Source organism: Poeciliopsis prolifica, unplaced genomic scaffold (assembly GCF_027474105.1).
Source record: "Poeciliopsis prolifica strain line A6 unplaced genomic scaffold, Auburn_PproV2 SCAFFOLD002, whole genome shotgun sequence".
Taxonomy (NCBI): Eukaryota; Metazoa; Chordata; class Actinopteri; order Cyprinodontiformes; family Poeciliidae; genus Poeciliopsis; species Poeciliopsis prolifica.
In genome coordinates this window covers 22,401,712-22,420,311 of record NW_026562377.1, presented here as the reverse complement: position 1 = coordinate 22,420,311, position 18,600 = coordinate 22,401,712, and the positions used below count along the sequence as shown (strand labels likewise).

The window sequence follows — 18,600 nt, the reverse complement described above, 5'->3', positions numbered from 1 at the left end:
TGTGTTTACATGATTAAACACAGTACAGGACACTGTAAATAGTCTTCAAACGGTGACTGCTTAAAGCCTGTTTATGACAACAGGCATAAAGAGGTTAGGACTGGAACAACAAAGCCAAACTCTGATTACCAATAAATAAAGATTAAGAGTTACAAAGATCATCACACAAAGCAAGTCAGACCACTCCAGCAGAGGTTATTAATGTTGTATGGTTATTGTTACACATATCTGCTGCGTCAGTGTTTCTTTAAAGTACCTTTGAGCCGAGATTGATTACTGCTGGCGTGTCTGGAAGAGCTGGGTCTTGCATGTTCTCTTATGTCTGGGTCTACCGGATCCTCTTCGATAGGCTGTCCCATGGCGAGCAGACCCAGCCTTTTCATGCGGAGGAGCCGTGGACCCGGCTCCCTGGGAGAGCTTCCCCCATGATCAACAGGTGACTCTCCTGAGATGACGGCCGGAACCAGGCTCTTTAGAAACTCCATTTGTTGATAAGACTCTTCCCCCCCCACCCCCCTACTGTTTTACTCGAGAGAGAAGTCCGGGAGTCTGTTCCATACCATGAGGCAAACCAGACAAGTCGCCTGGCGTTTCTGCCCCATTTTAAAGAAGCAGGTGAAATGGCAAAATGTGTGTCAAGCTGTTACCTGCGTGCTGTGGAGTTAAGAGTGTGAGGGCATGTACCTGTGGAGGTAAATGGGAGCCTCCCACCACACTGCAACATTACCTGTCTTGTTCAGACCATGAAGAGAAAGTAAAGATACACAGTTGTTTCCACAGATGGTGATGTAACTCTGGGTAGGCTGGGCTATGTCTCAGAGCCAAGCCCTATCTGAGGTGGGGCTATAACATGTTTTACAGCAGATAACGCAAGTTGGGCTACCGGCCAATCGTAACAGAGACGACATCAGCCCCACCCTGCTGTCTAGTGTTGCCAACAAGTGAAAGAGCTCTAGAATGGAAGTGGGAGATTGACAGACGGCATAAGAACCGGAAAATCTTCATGCAGTTGGCTTTCCTCGCCCGCCTGCATTCGCTGATAGCTCTTATCGAAGTCAAAATACTGTCACGTGTTACCAATTGTACATAAACAACAACGAAAAAAACCTGTTTGTTTTCTTCTGACATCACAGAAGTATCGCCCTCACCATCACCTCTTGCCTTGCTTTCACTTCTGCTCGACAGTGCTGAGCTTTTATGAAAAGAAACAGAACGGCAAAGTGATGGTGTCTGTGAAACGGCCCGATGACAGACTGCTGCGCTCTGCTTGGCTGAACAGCTTGTGGCTGCAGCAAATTCAAACCCTTGCAAGTATGCCTTCCTGCAGACCAAGGAGGGAGAGACAGGATACACTACGCTGACTCTCATAAAAAATAAAAAAAAATTAAAGAAAAACACCTCACTTGCCTAAAGAAATAATCAATTTACTGTTCGCCGGTACCGAGTCCAGAAATAATAAGTCGACCGAGCGCAAACTGCGAGTCATCAAAAGCAACAAAAAAACTGCAATGATCCATAAAAGTGAGATGAGATTATTTTGGCACGCGCCTGTGTGAAACTGTTAAACCATTTTAGAAGCTTTCACTGCTGTGATGCTATTAACCATTTATTTCACAGTGTAAAATAACTAACAGCCTAAAATAACCTACGGTCATTCTTTATTTTGGCTTGATTTTCTATTGCTGAGACGCAGACGCTCTCTCAAACCAGATATACTGGACGCATCAGAAGCCATTAGGTTGGAAAGGCCATGGAAGATAACAACGGGACATCAGAGGGTGTAAATAATAGATGAAAGTACTCGGTGGCGAGACAGCGCGCGACTGTGATTCTTCTACTGCGTTTTAAATACGTGTGATAGAAAGTGGTTTTCAATCAGCACACGGCAGCAGATGTTACATTTCTGAACAAAGTCGTAATATGAGGAGAATGAAGTAGCAATTCTATGAAAACGGCAACAAGAAAAATAACAAAAAAATTAAAATAATGACAGTTGAAAGTTATACTTTGGCATAAGTTTTACACAGAATACTGATAAAGATACTTCATCTTTTAACAAATCAGTAACAATTGTACAAACAACTAAAAGAACCACACAGGCTGTTCTGGGCATCACTTTTCCATTGAAGCTTTTTTTTCCTCGTAATTTGAAGAAATTGTTTATGGCAAAATTGCATCTTTATTCGACTAATAATATGACTACTTTCCGATAATTAAAACATCGTACAACTAACAGAAGGGATGACTGAAATAAAAGCCATTTTTTGAAAATATTTTGTTATTTAAATGTAATATTTATAAAAGAATGCAAGAAAAAAATTTAAAAGTGGTAGTCGGATCTGGTCGGATATTTCTAAGACATATTGCCTGGCCTAGAAGAAATATTTGGCCAGAGGTTCATTCAACCCAATCCTTTGCTACCACATAAATATATTAAAGAATCTATGCATAGGAAAGCATTGAAAAACCACCTTTTTCCAAAAATATTTCAACACAAACTTATTCCAGAAAATCCAACTTCTTCTCTGTTCCACCAGGCTTCAGGCTCCTGTTGCTGATACAGAATCTCATGGTGACATACAGAAAAATGCTGCATTAAATATGAGCATAAAGGTAAAGTAAGGTTTGCAGCACAGCATCATAGACATCCTATAGTTGACACATGCGTGCTTTGTGGGTTGTGAGCAGGTGCAAAAAGTACAAATATATAATCACAAAAAGTGCATAGAGTTGGGCTTTATTGAGAATATTTTAAATATCTTCAAAATCCAGTGTGGAATATTTGGTACAAAATTAAATTTTATAGTTCTTTAAGAGACCAAACTTTAATTATTATGTCATTGTCAATGTATTACTTGAAAAGCAATAGTATTTATCCTTTATTGGGACAATTTAACACCAAGCAAAATTTGTTATCGTGACAGGCTTAATCACACTGTTGACGAGTTGCAAAGAGACATTAATAACAAGTGTTAATAACAGAGATATTTGTTAAAATCCGCAAAACTAAAGACTGAGAACAGGTCGACAGATGATGAGGCAGCACATCCAAGGAAGAAACGCCAAATAAATCAAAGAGAGAATAAAGCTCCAGAGGCAAAGATAGTCATCACTTAGTCTGAGCACCACAATGGTCAGTGAAGGCAGCCACAATGGGCTGAGGCCAGGTCTGTGCAGTGCTGTTGAGTTAGAACAATAACCCTGTGCAGGAGGCCCGCAACGCAATCAGCCCAGGAATGTGGAAGAGGAAGCTCTCGGAACAATGCTCAGCGTTCCTAAGCCTCTCTGGGTCTCCACCCGTTTCAGCCTTGTTCTGCTTTCAAACTGGAAGAAAACAGGAAAGCTTGTGGGCTAAGAGCCCAGGAGAAAAAGGGTCTGCTCTACAGTCAGCTGAAGGGGCCGTGGCGCACACAGTCAGCATTTAAATCCACTACGGTCGCTGTGATCGGATCGGTCTGGGCAGGCATTAATCTGAACTGTAACTCCGCCTCTGGCTGTGAGTAAAACATTCTGTGGTTCATGTGAGGGGAGCAGCACATGCAAACAATATTGTACTGCCCTCTATTGGCACAACCAGATACCACAGGATGACGCTATATCAGCAACAACATAGAATGCCATTGAACTTTTACCACTAAATGCATGTTTTCATGCATGTAAAAATTAAATATTTCCCTATTTTTACCATTTTTTCAAAGACAAACATTTTATGCAATTTAATTAAGACAATGTAATTCTTTTTAAAACTGCCTAAAGGCTAAATAAAATACATATAATTTTTATTTTTAAATCAATAAGCGGGACCACACTGTTTAAGGCGTCCACACAAACTATTGCAAACTAGTAAGACCTTATCAACATGTATCCCCTGTTTTCTACTATTTTTGGATCAGTTGAACCGCCATCTTTTCACCCAAAGAGATGGACTTGTTAAAAACATTTCACACAGAACAATGATATTCTGGTTTGTTCACAGTTTATGTTGGAAAATAATCACCCAAATGAGGAACATGTCCAATCAACCAAACTCTACTTCCTAAAAAATAAGCGTCATTGTTGTTTTGTTGATTGTGATTTGCATTTAATGTTGGTGCCACTTGTTGAATGTGAAGCTTGCAGCCAGACCCTCACAACAGTTTGGTGAAATTTGCCTCCCCTGAACTCTACGATCATTGAATGAATTTGCGTTTATTATGCATTAAAGCTTTGTCTACCGTTTTTTTTTTTTTGTTTGTTTGTTTTTAGATCTTTGCACCAGCAAATTAAACTGAATCTCCTTAATTTGCAAATAGAAACCAAAAGCCCAGAATGACACAGGATGAGTCTTATCCATCCGGGGTCCGCCCTGTCCTGAGTGAAGCTCATGAAGGAATCGACAAAGAGCCCGGTTGGTTGTCACTGCCGAGGAATGTCAGAATGTGACCCAACCAGACCCTTAAAAATGAGTCTCGTTTTGTGCATCAGCTGCTCATGACACGATTCCTATCTGCTCCGAAAGAATGTACAGTAACTATTTTGGAAAATATTTAAAGCAACATTACAGTGTTACTCCAAAGACGAAACATCCAGACTGACTATAAAGCACACACAGTGTGAGGGCAGAAAATTACCATGTCTTCAAAGTAGACAAAAAACAAATGAGACGTTTGTGTTTGAGACCAGATTGAGAGAAAACATGTGAAGGAAATGGGAGAAAGTAGAGGAAAGGCTGTCATTAACACCAAAACTGAAGAAGATGAGATTAAGTTGAAATTCTATTGTGATGTTTTTGAGGTACTATTGTGATAACAATAAAATGTTATGATAAAAAAATATTCATTACGTATTTTTACAGTATCTGTATGGCAGTAATTGCACGGCACAGCATGCACTAACAGCTGTGCCAACACAAATACAATTCTTTGCATTTGAAATGCAAGGGTGGCACTTAATTAAAAAAGGAAGATTCATATCACTAATCTTCACACATTAACTGAATTTAATTATATTTTTTACTTTACTGATATGTATTGATGCTTGAACAAACGGTGGAGAAAATAGTAAAATTAAAATTACTGCTAGTTATGTTTTTTTATCATTATTTAAAATCATTCACTGAAATGTATCAAGGCAACAATAAATCAAAATTCCTATGAGAAATTTTTCACAATAACAGTACGATAAATGCACCACCCAAACCTGCAAATGTGATTTCATGTCTGAATATTGCAACGATGACTGCAAAGTCTGACCAAAAACAGGAACGGTTGGAAAGCGAGACAGACGGTTACACCTTTTACACGCTGTACGTAAATAACCAGTTTTAGAGTGTATTAAAATAACTGATTTTGCAATAAATCCATAAGTGCATACCCTAAAACCTCTGCAGAAGCATTGAGAAAACGTCGGAGCAAACTAAGACAGTAAGACGGATATTTGAAAGAAAGCAAATGAGACAAGAAAAATAAACAAAAAAAAAAAAAAAGAAAAAAGAAATGTTTCCACTTTTTCTCTTCCCTTTCCTTTCCCACAGTACTTTGGGAACAGCTGCTTCCAAAACAACAGCCCACGGAGGACCACCCTTGTCAACCCGTGCGACATACCTCAAGGCCATAGAGCAGGGTCCCGACTGGAAAGACACGAAGACCCCCGCCACCTCACTGCACAGGAATCTGAAACAAAAAGCAGAAGCTGGGCGTTGAGCAAAGCCGAAGGCTGACATGACGACATCACAAAACACAAGCATGCCCCGTCACTCTACGTCTTTCAACATTTTAGAACGCTTAAGAAGCGTTTACGTTGGCGCAATCTGAAACCAGGAGGGCTCAGCTGCCGAACCGCGTAGTGCATGGTAACCCGCATAGGTACAGTTTTTAGACTTGATGACGATTTTAAATGTTGAACTTTAAAGTTTGCATTGGCTTGTTTTGGTGCAGAGCAAAGAGTTGTCAGCCTACTGTCTGCTTCAGCCGGGTTTGCTCTCTATTGCGACAGGATTAAGCCCTCCTGCTGGGCAGAGTAATAATCTGAAGATTACCATTACATCCAAGAGGCAGTTACGTAAGCATTCGGGGTAAACCACACTATTCTTCCCTTTTATCATATTAATGGCTAAAAAGACTCCCTTTATAGTCAAGTTGTCTTCTATGCAGTTGAGCACAGAACTGCATAGAAAATTCAGTTCTGTACATCTTCTGACTATTGGATTAGAAATGGATTTGGGAAAACAATCCAAATAGAAATTAACACATAAAAAAAGAGAGAGAGAGAATGTCACAGAACACCAAAAAGTTCAAACCTATCAAACCACATGCAAAGGAAGGAAGAACAAAGTCTTAGTCAGAGCAGCCAGACAGAGAAGTTGAGGTGTGAGAACTTCCACGCTACACCAACTGTGTGAATGTGAGCGGATGGCGACAGGTCAGCTAAGGTGGAGAGGCGAATCAACGTTCGACTTGAACTTTAAGCCGGCTGACAAACTCACACGACCCACCCACCGCGAACGTAGCCTTAAAACAAAGATAGTCTCTCAGCCACCCTCGCTTGCTTTTCTCACGGTAAAAAAACCTGTGAATAACACATCTCACTTCCTGTTCCAACTCAGTGACTCCAAAACCCAGAAAGGAGAAAAAAAAAACTAACCACAAAAAAAGGCAAGCCAACCCTGGTTGCATCCGGAAGCTGTAGCACAAACTCAGCCACCGCTCTGTGTTGAAGCTCTTTTTCCATTCTAACTACAATGAAACTTCTCTAGAAAAACATGGCAGTAATTACACTAATAATAATATGAGAAACAGTTTGTTGTATAAATGAAATAATGGCCTGTTTTAGGGGGTGGGGGAAGCATCAAGGCAAGCAAAAGCTGAACTGATTAACTTTTCTTTGTCCATTTTATTGCTACCTGCTGCTTTCTAAATGAATAGGTCACCGTCTGGCCATCCAGGAAACCGGACATGTTCTTAACCTCTGGATGAGGTTATGTTTACTTAACTTTCTCTATTGGCTCAGTTTCATTTAGCCCCAACAAAACAGAAAAGCATCTCGGAGATGTTTATTAAATGACATCTTTAAAATACGTTTCCTAAAACTAGGCTAGATGACTGTAGAAATTTGGGAATGACGATATCTGGCTACCTCCAGATGCCTGGCTTGCTGTAATCACAACCTCTTAAGTGGAAACATTCCTGAATCCTTCCGATTAGAGAGGTAAATGGCTATGTTTTCAGGATGTTTCAGATCGTCCTCATTTCTGTCCAACTGACATATGAAACCAGAGGATTCGTGTCATTGATGCCCTTGAAAAAAACGTCAGAAATCTCCAAACCCAGCTCGGGCCGTCTTGAGGACAAAAACAGGGTGTTTTCCTTGGCAGAAGCAGACCCAAACATCAATTATGCTCCAAACCCTCTTTCCAAAAAGCCGCGGATAATCTTGCTCAGCAGGGCTCAATTATAGGTTATTTCTAGCGAGACTCTGTCCTCATTGTGCACTGCGTTATCCCAAAGTCTTGCAATGCAATAAAGAAAAGGAATGCCTAACCTAAACTGGCTGATGTCGAGAGCTAATTTAAGCTGCAGAAAGAGGCGACGCTTGCAAGATGGAGCACCTTGAATCACAAACGTCGAAGTATGTTATTGGGATTTACGTGATGAGACTGAGGTGTTGCAGAATTGTGAGAAGGAAGATGCTGTTCAGTAAAAATCTAAGTAGGTGATGTGCATTTCTATTAACCCCTGCATTCCTCAGGAGCTGCAGGGAGGCCTGTTTGGACTTTGGAAAAGCTACAAAGATATTTTTTTCAATAAAGACTGACTATAGTAACAGAAAGTAGCAGGTCAAAGTGATTAGCTTGACATTATAAATAGCATCCCAACTTCTCCAGGGCAAAACAGTTGAGTCCAACACAAGAGATGAAAATGACGTAAATGACGTCAGACTGAGTTTTGAAAAACTATCAGAGCCTTATCAGATTTAGGACAACAAATAAAAGCAGACCAAGCTTGATTTTGAAATGTATATATATGTATATATTTCTAGTGTGAGATTGGCAGCTTTACAAAAAAGATCATTTGAGAGACACATAAGGTCAAAGAGTCCTTCAGAGTCTAGCGACTCAATTCAGAAACAAATTTTAATTAAAAAAATAAATGTTTGTCTAGAGACTGTTTAAATGATGTGACTGACAAGAGGAAAAGACTGTAAATAAATAACATTCATTTAAAATAATTCTATCAGGTTCCATATGATATCAAATTCCATCAGTTTTACATTTAAGCAAAAAGGGGTTTGTGCATCAAATTCTGTAATTTAAATGTCCAGTATTAGTTTAGCTTAGCTGCCTGAAATGATAAAAAAACAAACAAATGACCAAGGAATTATTCAAAATACAAAACAGTTGGCGAGACGGCCTTCTCTGGTGACGTATTACGTAATGTGTAAAGCGAAGGAGCAGCAAATGCATTTTAAAATTGATTTTGGAGCATCTTGAATCGATTCAGAATTCCCAGGACTAGAAATTGCATTTATACATGAAATAGATTTTTTTTTTCACCTCTACCAAGGAACTAAACTTAGTTTAATGGCGCACATTACCCTGACCGTACCATTTTTATTGAGGAGCGTGATGGTGACGACATCACATACCTCTCCTCAGTTGGGACAGGCAGGCTGGTTAGAGCTGATGGGAAGATGGGAAGTTTGTAACGAAATCCTGGGGGGGAATATGTTTGAGGTACATATTCATGTGTTGCAATGGTCCAAACAAAGTCTGCACTAAAAATTAAGAATCCGCGGATAGAACTTGCCTATTACAGTTGCTCTCCATTCAATATGTCTTCACAGTCTAAAGAAGAATGCGTGAAAAAAGATGACATTTTTAAATGTGCAAAGGTGGTAGAGGCACATCCCAAAAAGCCAGGAGCTGTAACTACAGAAAAAAGGCTACTCTAATGTAACCGGCACAGCATTGTTTTCAAAACCTGAATGCCATCAGATACTTTGACTTTAGTGGTTCTAATATAAAGTGTGAGGTATATGAATAATTAAAATCATGAAAATGCCATTTTTCACATCAAGATTTGTGTATTAAGTTTCTGTTGATGTGAGAGCCTTTCCCACAAACAAGTGAATGTTAAGTACCAGAGAAAAATGTGCTTTTACTCCAACGCTTAGTGCAGGATGTTGCAATCTCATAGTTTGGTGCTTGCATTCAGTTCTTTCATGGGCAAACAGTGAGGTTTTTAGTCGTGTGTGTGTGTGTGTGCAGTTCCTCAGAATGCTATTTGTTCAGGTGTCCAATAATAGCGACATGACCAAATGCAAACACACAGATCTAAATGACTCCAACTGTTCTGTCCAGGTTCAGGTTGGGTCCAACTTTGTAATAATAGCAAACAACCGACCGTAGATGCGTCTGGAGAGGTTACATGAAGACATTGTGTATTAATATTGAAGTAGCTGGAGCAGAAGTTCCTAAAAAAGGGTATTTTTTAAAATCAATACAGGAGCTGAATTTTGTTTTTTTCTTTCTTTCTTTACATTAATTGATACATGAAATGTTAAAGAGACTGAGTGAATAATTTGTAGTGATTGCTGAAATGCTGAGTTAACAGTTAATCCTTGCAGGGGGGCAGCTTAGTGAGAGGCCACTGTGGGGGTGTTTTAGAGGGCTTGGTTTTTCCATCCCCATACTCTTCAATGCCATTAATGCCTTACCAGATTAAAACAAACATACTAATTCACTGGAATTGTGCCCGAGATAATCACAGATAGATGGGTTGCAGCAATCTGGGGGGATTTCCCTCAAGCCGTTGCATGTAAAGTACACATCTGCACTGCCATCAAAAGCTTAGTTTTTTTGTTGCTGGAGTGAGGGGTTCAGCAAAGCCTTGCAGGTCAGTGTCGGCACTGCACTGCAAAACCTCATCTAGAAAATGTTGTTAACCAACAACAATGTTAATCTCAACAAAGTTAGTAATTCAGGTCAACGCCAGCTCCGTTTAGCATCTTAGCCTACCGATTTCACTCGACAGAGGATTCCTTTCTGTCATCCTGAAAGAAGGCTCAGCACTGCACATTTTGCCATGTTACAGTTAGAAACTTTAATCTATTTTAGCTGTAGTTATTACCGATACTCCAACACAAAGAGGAGTATCACTTTGTCCTCAAGTAGAGGGAGAAATATAAATGTTGGGTTTTTTTGTGTGCGTTACTCACAAATGCTGAGTCAATACTTTTTATTCAATACTTTTGTTGCAGTCGGAACTGTGAGTCTTTTGGGCGACGTCTCTGACGGTTTCGTGCATCCAGAGGACTTACGTTTTGTCCCGTTCATCTCTGCAAAATAGTTCGACGTGAATCTGATTGGACGGGGAAGCGTCTCTGAACTCTTTTCGAGTCTTGTCTCAAATTTATCAATCGGATTTATATCTGGACTTTGACTGAGATAGTCCAACATGTGAATATGCTTTAATTGCAATCTTTATATTGTAGATCCGACAGCGTGTTTAGGGTCATTGGCCTCCAATATCGTGAACCTTCACCCAAGTCTAAAGTCTTTCACAGCATCTAAACAGGTTTGCTTCCTGCATTTAATGTCACTCCTCTTCACTTTTTCCAACACTTCCCATTTTCAGAAAACAGGTTAACATTGTTTTAGAACCTGACCCAAACTTGCCTTAAATCGTCAATTTAATCCCTGACCTGTCTGCCTGCTCTGTGATGCTGCTTGTTCATTAATGTTAATGTTTTTGAAAAAGATGTTAAAAAAAATCAATCTCTTTCCATGCAATTAAACAACAAAATCGCCAAATGTGGGGCAAAAAAAAGCAAAAGGGGGATGAATACTTGGTACTCTACATATTTGTCACAAAACCTAATTGAAGAGAGAGAAAGAACAAAATTTAAGAGCATCATCTGTGTTAATATAGTCGTGGGAGTCAGACAAACCGGTATTTCATCTGTCAAGGCGCCTTCCTCTTACATAGCTGCCCTTCTGCCCCCCACACACAGCAGACTGACCAGATTCCTTTCTGTCTGTATCCAAGAGACGCTGAACAAATGCTTTTTTATCCGAGTAGCGTCAGATACAGAGCTGAAAGTTCGCCTAATGTTATGCTACTGCATAAGAGTCACCGTGCTCAGACATGTCACAGTCTCTTGCATTTAAACGTAGTTGTTTTATTTCTTAAAGTTACCCCAGACTAACACAATATTTGTTGTCGTCTGTTGTCATGTACAACTCGGTTATGTTGTAGCTTTCAAAAGATTTCTGCAAACATAAACAGGCGTAAATCTGCTTGGTTGTTTTGACTGCTGCGGGTGAACTTCCTTAGCCGGTTAGGTCATCATTTTTTGCTTCATTGCAAACACTAACACCGCACACAACAACAAGCTAACATTCGTTTAAAAACAAAACAAGGCGAATAGGATTCACAGTAAGCTTTAGTTAGCATCTTAGCCTAGCGTTCTCACTCTACAGAGGGAACTGCTAGTGTTGAGCGAGGAGCTAACTAGCACCAGCAACTTGCCTTAGCTCAACCAGCCAGTTGTAAAGGCTGAAATAACGTTCCGCAAGCCAACAACACACACAATGTAAGGGGCTAATCTCGCCGCCAGGAAACGAGACAAGCAATGACAGCACGTCCGTGAGCCGTGTTTACCATTTAACTCGCAAAGAAGGAAGGCGATTAACTCAAACACTAGCAGAACAGCCAAACTCCTTCTTTAGCATGCGACGGCAGCCCATTTCGAAAGGCTAACGTTAATCCCAACAAAGTTAATAACTCAGGTCAACGCCAGCTGCGTTTGGCAGAAAACTCTTTTTTTCTTAATTTCAGCGGTATTTGGAATGTTGACGTTACTTACAACTTTTGCTTCTTGTTCCTTTTAGTTGAGCTAGGTCGCTAGCTTGCAGACGTTCTTTTCATTTGCCGAGCGAGCTTGAACGTCCTGGCCCTCCTCCATTGGAAGGATTTGCGTAGTGGTGTGATTTTTTCTCTCTCTTTTTCGCAGTCTGTTTGTGAGTCGGTGGAGGTCTTCTGTCAGAGTCAACGGCAGGCCTTTTGGCTCCTCCTTCCAGATTGTGATTGGGTGTAAAACATACGCCTACATGTAGCACAGTTTTCTGATTGGATAAGTTACTTTCCAACGTTAAGCTGATTACTTGTTGATTGGATGACGTCTTTCGGAGGACGACATTGGCAGAGTTGTACATTTGTTTTGGTTTCCGGAGTACACCGGTATGTGCTACGATGGGCGGGGAGCTCAAACAAACTACAATTAACATGGGTGAATGAGACGTAAAAATCCTGACAAGTGGCCTAAGATTTTCTCTAAGTGTGCAAATTTCTTATTTTTTAAAGCGTCTCTGGTGGTAAAATTATGATTTAATTGATATCTAAAAATGTGAACATAAGTTAAATAAATTTGACATGTTTTGTAAATGCAATTAAATTAAAATAAACTTTAAAAAAAATACAAGTTGTGATTTGTGGTTGCAGTGGTACAAACAAGTTCATAAATAGTTCTGTAATACTGTAATAGCAACATAATAATAACAACAACAACAACAACAACAATAATAATAATAATAATAAACATTCACCTTTAATGGGAATATATATTTCACCGTCAAAATCTTTTTTTTAGTCATTAACAAAAACCTGAAAAGAGTCATTTACATTTATTTTGATGGATCTCTGTTTTAAAATTGTCAAGTTAAAAAGTCTTTAAAAAATATTTGCAGACATAATTTAAGCACAATATTTATTTTTCACTTAACTAAATACATTCAAGCAACCACTTGCAAACCCATTTTTCTTCTAATCTGACTTACTGTCATGTTTTTGTGAGCTGGATAAAAATTCGGTGTTTTTGTTACATTCATTATGAAGCACAATTTTTGATATTTAACAGTCGTCTCTGTGTAACTGCTGCCAAGCATTAACCACAACTCAGAAACAGAAGGAATGACCTATACGTTTTAAGAATCTTTCATAAGGCAGTTCTGCTGCTTTTATCTTCCACTCTGCATATATTTTATTTCCTGGTTCGGAGGCGATTCATTGCGGTTTGTGGTCCATTAGTCAATAGTGTATGGATAAAAAAAAATAATCAGTTTTTCTTTGATTGGAAATTCAAATCATAACCAAAAGTTGGGACAGAATTTTTTAGACCGTTGTCATAAATAGGACTTTGATCTGAAGGGCCTTGAATAAGTTATAGATATTGTATATCATCAAACTACTAAAATACATTTTGCAACTCATCATTCACGATGAATTATTATTAATGAAAAAAAAATACTCCAAACATAAGCCTACTTGGCTGTGGAGGAGAGATCCTCGTCAGATGTGAGGCACTTATAAGGAAAGAATCACACCTTGTCTTCTGCTACAGAGTAAATAAAGTCATAAGTGTGTAATGTTGCAATAGGAGGATGAATCAACACAGCAAAATGACACATTTCTCCTCAGTGTACATACATGAAAATGGCAAAGTTTTTATCATTTGATCAGCAGGTAAAACCAAAAACGTTGGGTGGCATAGGTTACCTGTTCAGATTATATCCTAGGAAGTTTCCTGTTTGTTTGGAACAGGATAATGTCATAATAATTAAACCTACAAAAGAGACTTTGCACTCTTTGCTTACAAGGTTGCATTTACTCAGATAAAGCAAACATTTGCATTTCTATTGAAAGTCTTCTTGCGCCCTCTAGTGGGTTTTATGGAGAAAAATCCAAACAAACCAAAAAAAAAAAAAAAAAAAAAAAAAAGACACACTAGTGGACACTAGAAAGCTTCCACGGAGGACATTCACATTCGATATCCAGACATGCTGCAACAGGTAAATGAACACAGCTGCTTCCTTCCATGGTGATGCTGGGCCTGAAAATGCAAAGAAAACAAAAGCACAACATGGAAAATGAATGAAGGTAAGGATTGAAAAGAAAACAAATTCTAAAAGTTGCTGAAAGTGTTTGTTCTTACTCTCATTTTTGTAAGAACGCTAAACTCATTTCGTTGAGCTTAGCGTTGTGCACGTTTAACTTTAGGCTTGCTCTGCTGGCACAGCTTGAGGTTTTTTCTTGCATTCGTCACACTCATGATGGCAACGTCTGTTGAGATAGGAAAATTATAAGTACTGATAATGCTGTTCTTTATGTTTAGTTAATAATGATTGTGTTCCTTTCTGTGTTATGCAGGTGACTGATTGAACAGATGACCCAAAGGTTTGTCCCATACTTAAGAACTATTTCAGTTCTTTTTAGATTATATGTTTCAAGATTCTTTGATTGTCCTTAGTTCAAAATCCAAAGTGACTGGACTGGTCAGTCCTGATCCGGACTGTTCAGCAAAATACAGCTTGACATTTCTGAACTCTTTCGTTCTTTTTGTGAAAACAGAAAAAGGAGAATTTGGATGTAGATGTATACGTACATGCAAAGTGTGACAAATAACTCTGTAAGATATTGAAAACAATGAGACGGTTAAACATTGAAAAGCCACCGCTGTGCCCACCTGTGTCCTGGACCGGGCGGACCTCTTCTGGACCAGGGCCCGGTTCCCGGGCCGTCTTTAATACCGAGCTCCTGGAACTTGCTTCGACAAGTTCCAACATACGAAGCTTTTCCCACTGTGAACCCGAGGAGCCCCGCAACTAAAAAGGAAACACGTAAAACTCACCATTTACTTAATGTCATCATCATAACTCACAGAATCCCCTCATGCGGAAATAAAATAGAGCAGACCTGCTAGTTTGGGGAAAGGGCCAAACCTTGCTGACGATTTCCAAACACCTGCATGGGAATAAAAAGATTAGCTTCAATGAAATCCAACAGAAAAATACATTGTTTGTGGTGTTTTTTGAGAAATAATGGAGTGTTCACCATTGTAGATGAGACCGCCAGTGACAGCCATGCTGCCCACAGACAGTGGCAGAGCTGAAAAAAAAAAAAAAGAAGGAAATTGGATAAATGATATGCCAATAAAATGAATACAATGACCGATAAATGACAGAGATCAGAATCGGATGATTTTTCCGTGACTAAATCTGACTGGTGATCAGCAGGTTCTTGTTTATCACCCAAAAAACCAAAATTTCCCACCATTTTTTTTTTATTAGCAAATGCTTCAACCATCATCAGGCGCATTTTTTTTGGTGTTTTTTTTTTTTTTAGTTTACTGAAAATCAAATGATGATTAGATACACATACTTTAACGTATGAATTTGCAATTCTTTAAATTCCCAAGGAATTCGAAGCTGTCCAGAAGCCTGCAGCACATGTATGCAACAATCTCTGCAACAGAAATTTTAAAATATATCAAATAAATCAGAATTAGCCACAAAAAAAAAACAGCAACAAAAAATGAAAAACCTGACAAGTGTATCTCTAATACATGGGAATAAATATTTGCATTAAAACATAAATGACGTTCCACTCTTAATTCCTGAAAGCAGTAAAACGTCAGACTGTTCGTCATGACACGGACGTTCTCAAAAGCAAGTTGCGAGATCCAGTTTTTTCCTTCTTGCCGTAAATCAATAGCCTTTCACCCGTTTCCAACCCTTGACCTCTGGGGTGGTGGTAAAACTATGGCTGATTATATGAAGGGCAAAGGGACAAATAGAGGAAATGTTGATTGTTGTCGGTTCATGTTTACATAAGTTCATGGCGAGGGAACAGGAGAAGCTGCTGCATGGCTGATGGTGCTCTTTGGTGCTCTTGTCTTTTGATACATTACAGTTGCTTTCATTCAGATGTCACTTTGACAAATCATTTGTTTGCTTTGTCGCTCTTGTGGAATCATGCTTGATTTTTTTTCTTTTCTTTTTTTCTTTTTCTTTTTAAATTGGTTCAATCTACGTCGTCATGGACATCTTGGGACACTCCTAGTCGCAGCCAGAAACAAAGACAATGCAGGCTGGGTTACTTAGGTACTTTCAAAACAAAAATGTTCACAGGTGGAAGCTATTTCTGCTTTTGTTTAGTTTTCATGGATTGGGATCCTCACTCTGAAACCCACAGAGGAATGTAAACACACATTTCAGTGAATGAGTGACTTCTTCTACACATGGAAGAACATGTTGAAGTGTGTTTTTTTGTTGTTTTTTTTTTAAACAATTTTAAAGATGCGAGAATTTCTCATTTTCAGAAACATCGTGGGGTGTTCCTCGTCTCTCAAGGAGGTTACCTCGGTACCAGAAGCTTTCCTCTTGGCACTCTTTCCACACCTTCCTCACATCTTCCCGGTGGACATGAGCGTCACCCAGGGGACACTGTGAGACACACGCGGGACGGGTTAGGCGTCAGGTGAACACACAGCTGCCTCCGCCAATAGGAGTCACATTTGTGATTATCTCTCACCTTCCAGTCCTGTTTGGCTGGTGCTGAATCAGGAGCAGCAGCAGCAGCCTCCCCGGTCTTCACTGTTGTAGTTTCTCCACTACCAGAACTCATGATGGAGGAGGTTTCACTCGTCGTACTACCAGCTGTGCCACAGGACCTCTTCACTGCCGTTCTTCCGCTTCCAGATTTACCTGGAAGCGGAAGGCTAAGAGGGAAGGCTCCTCCCTGGACTGGCTTTCAAATTCCACCCCCTCTTAAAAAAGTACTGACGACACACTGCACATGTACAGGTAATTCATTGTGACGGAAAGAAATTACTGCACAAATCACTTTAATCAGGGAAATTGCATAATAGCACTACACCTGTAGAGCTGTCATTTGTAATATGAGACTAAAAGTACAAAACAAAGCCTGGGTTTATCTTATAATAGATGTTTAGTCCACAAATAATCAGAGAGCATATGCAAAAGTCATCACTTTTTGCTTTATTATTAATAATTTTAAAATGGTATATTCAACATTGATGAATATACCATATAATGTTGAATATACCATACGTTACGATGGTTCCTTAAAATGTGAGTTGTTGTTTTTTTCCCCCCTAATATGAAAATATTCTCAAATCGCCACATAAATCAAACTTTCCAAAAAGGACGCTGTGAAGGGATGCAAAGTACATGGAAGGGGGAGGAAAAGGATGACGAGCGGACATGATTTTTAAAGATCTTTACAAATCAAAAACTTAAAAGTGTGGCGTGCATTTGTACATTTGCCCAGTCCGAGTATATTGATGGTTTTCGTTTTCCCTACTGCAAGAGGAACCATGTTTACAACGTGAAAAGATGAAGGGGCATGGCTGGTGGTCCAAGTTACTATAACATTTAGTCTTGCAACAGGATCGCACAAGCCACGGTGCTGCCGTTCCAACCTACACACCTATCTAACTACACATTCAGATAGCTGCACCTTCGTTTGAACTTGGCCTATGATTCCCGCAACACACCTTTTTTTTCTTTTCTTTTTTTTACTTTGATATCCAGACAGACTGAGAGATAAACACATGGAAAACTTTTGACTTACAATCACCACCTAATCATTATGTTAACCTAAGTTCAAGAAAACAAATTGTCGTACAGAAAACCTACTGACTGTTATCCGTGTTTCAGAAAGGATCCAGATTGTTCAATGATGCACTTGGTGGTCCGGTGGAGGAGCCTTTTGATGATGAAAAAATAAATAAATAAAATAAAATAAAAAAAGAATGAAGATGTACAAAACTCAACTATTGATCATGTTCACATTGTCCTTTTTTGTTGTTACCAAACTGCACTTGGATAAAAGTAGCATTTTCCTCTGAAGTAGAAAAGGAAAATACAAATCTCTACTCCTAGTGCTGTCAAAACTGGAGATTCACTTTATGTGATATATCTTTTTCCCAAAAATGTGGGACACAAGACCAATTTTAAACTTAAATGTCTGCAGTTGAAAATTTACACGGTTAACCTATAACAACATGAATTATGCGAGACAATATCAGGTTCTGCATAACAACAAAAATGCAGCGAAATCAAAATAATCGTGAACAATTTGAACACAGTATATAAACCAGAAGTCTCGATGTTTGGCGTCTGTGATGAAGTGGGTTCAGTTTTACAATACAACCAAACGTCACTGTCCGTACCGCCACTTTTTTTTTCCACCCTCCTGCTGTGTCGTTATTGGTGAAGTCAATTAATATTCGAGCAACCAATCACGTCTCATCGTGGGCTGGTTTTTAGGTTTGCACGAGGATGGTTTGTTGATTGACACGCTCATAGTACGGCCCCGGTCGCCGACCTCCGACCAATCCAGTTTGTCTGAGGGAGGAGTCAAGGTGTATTTTTTTTGAAGTGTCACTTACAGCAACCAATGGCTATCAGGCATGGGGGCGGAGCCTACAGAGCTGACTATCAGTCACTGGGTGTGCACCATTTGCAAACCGGCGAGACAAGCGGCGATATCTGTTCACCTTTTGAAAGGAATCATCAGTCAGAGCCTCAGGGCTTATCCTGGATAGCCTCTTTATGCACCCACTCCAAGCATGTGACCAGCAAACATGAGACATAATCAGATGCAAGCTGTCAGAAGTGACATTTGTGGAAGCCATACTGGGATTATTCAGTGACCTCTGACTTTCCGTGTCGGGATCAGGATGACATCTTTTGGGTGTTGTTTTCTGGGTTATTTAAAAATCGGAAAAGGGAAAAAAAATCTGACTTCTGATTACAAACCG

The 18,600-nt window shown here is 39.5% G+C and overlaps 2 protein-coding genes across 8 annotated transcripts in view; both read right to left on the bottom strand.

The window, feature by feature from the left end:
• fryl (furry homolog, like) overlaps nt 1-12,031 on the bottom strand; it is a 77,309-nt gene extending 65,278 nt beyond the window's left edge. For 3 of the 7 annotated variants that reach the window (XM_055049848.1, XM_055049860.1, XM_055049878.1), the window contains exon 1: nt 257-790. In XM_055049848.1, coding sequence (XP_054905823.1) covers nt 257-485 — 229 coding nt within the window. In that variant the 5' untranslated portion in view covers nt 486-790. Of the gene's footprint in view, nt 1-256; nt 797-5,582; nt 5,652-11,844 lie in introns of those variants that run through there. The other 4 variants (XM_055049868.1, XM_055049854.1, XM_055049905.1 and 1 more) reach the window with 3 other exon arrangements.
• A 1,703-nt stretch (nt 12,032-13,734) lies between these two features.
• LOC129376344 (OCIA domain-containing protein 2-like) lies at nt 13,735-16,570 on the bottom strand. The gene is made up of 7 exons (XM_055055958.1): nt 16,347-16,570; nt 16,174-16,258; nt 14,868-14,921; nt 14,730-14,777; nt 14,500-14,638; nt 13,969-14,096; nt 13,735-13,866 (listed from the first exon to the last, which is right to left on the bottom strand). The coding sequence occupies exons 1-6, from the start codon at nt 16,437-16,439 to the stop codon at nt 14,030-14,032; spliced, it is 486 nt and encodes a 161-aa protein (XP_054911933.1). The 5' UTR covers nt 16,440-16,570; the 3' UTR covers nt 13,735-13,866; nt 13,969-14,029.
• Nucleotides 16,571-18,600: the final 2,030 nt, after the last annotated feature.

Coding starts and splice junctions, on each gene's coding strand:
- LOC129376344 (XM_055055958.1), bottom strand. CDS start 16,439: ATGAGTTCTGGTAGTGGAGAAACTACAACAGTGAAGACCGGGGAGGCT. Junction 16,259..16,346: donor CAGCCAAACAGGACTGGAAG/GTGAGAGATAAT, acceptor TGTGTCTCACAG/TGTCCCCTGGGTGACGCTCA. Junction 14,639..14,729: donor CCCTTTCCCCAAACTAGCAG/GTCTGCTCTATT, acceptor TTTCCTTTTTAG/TTGCGGGGCTCCTCGGGTTC.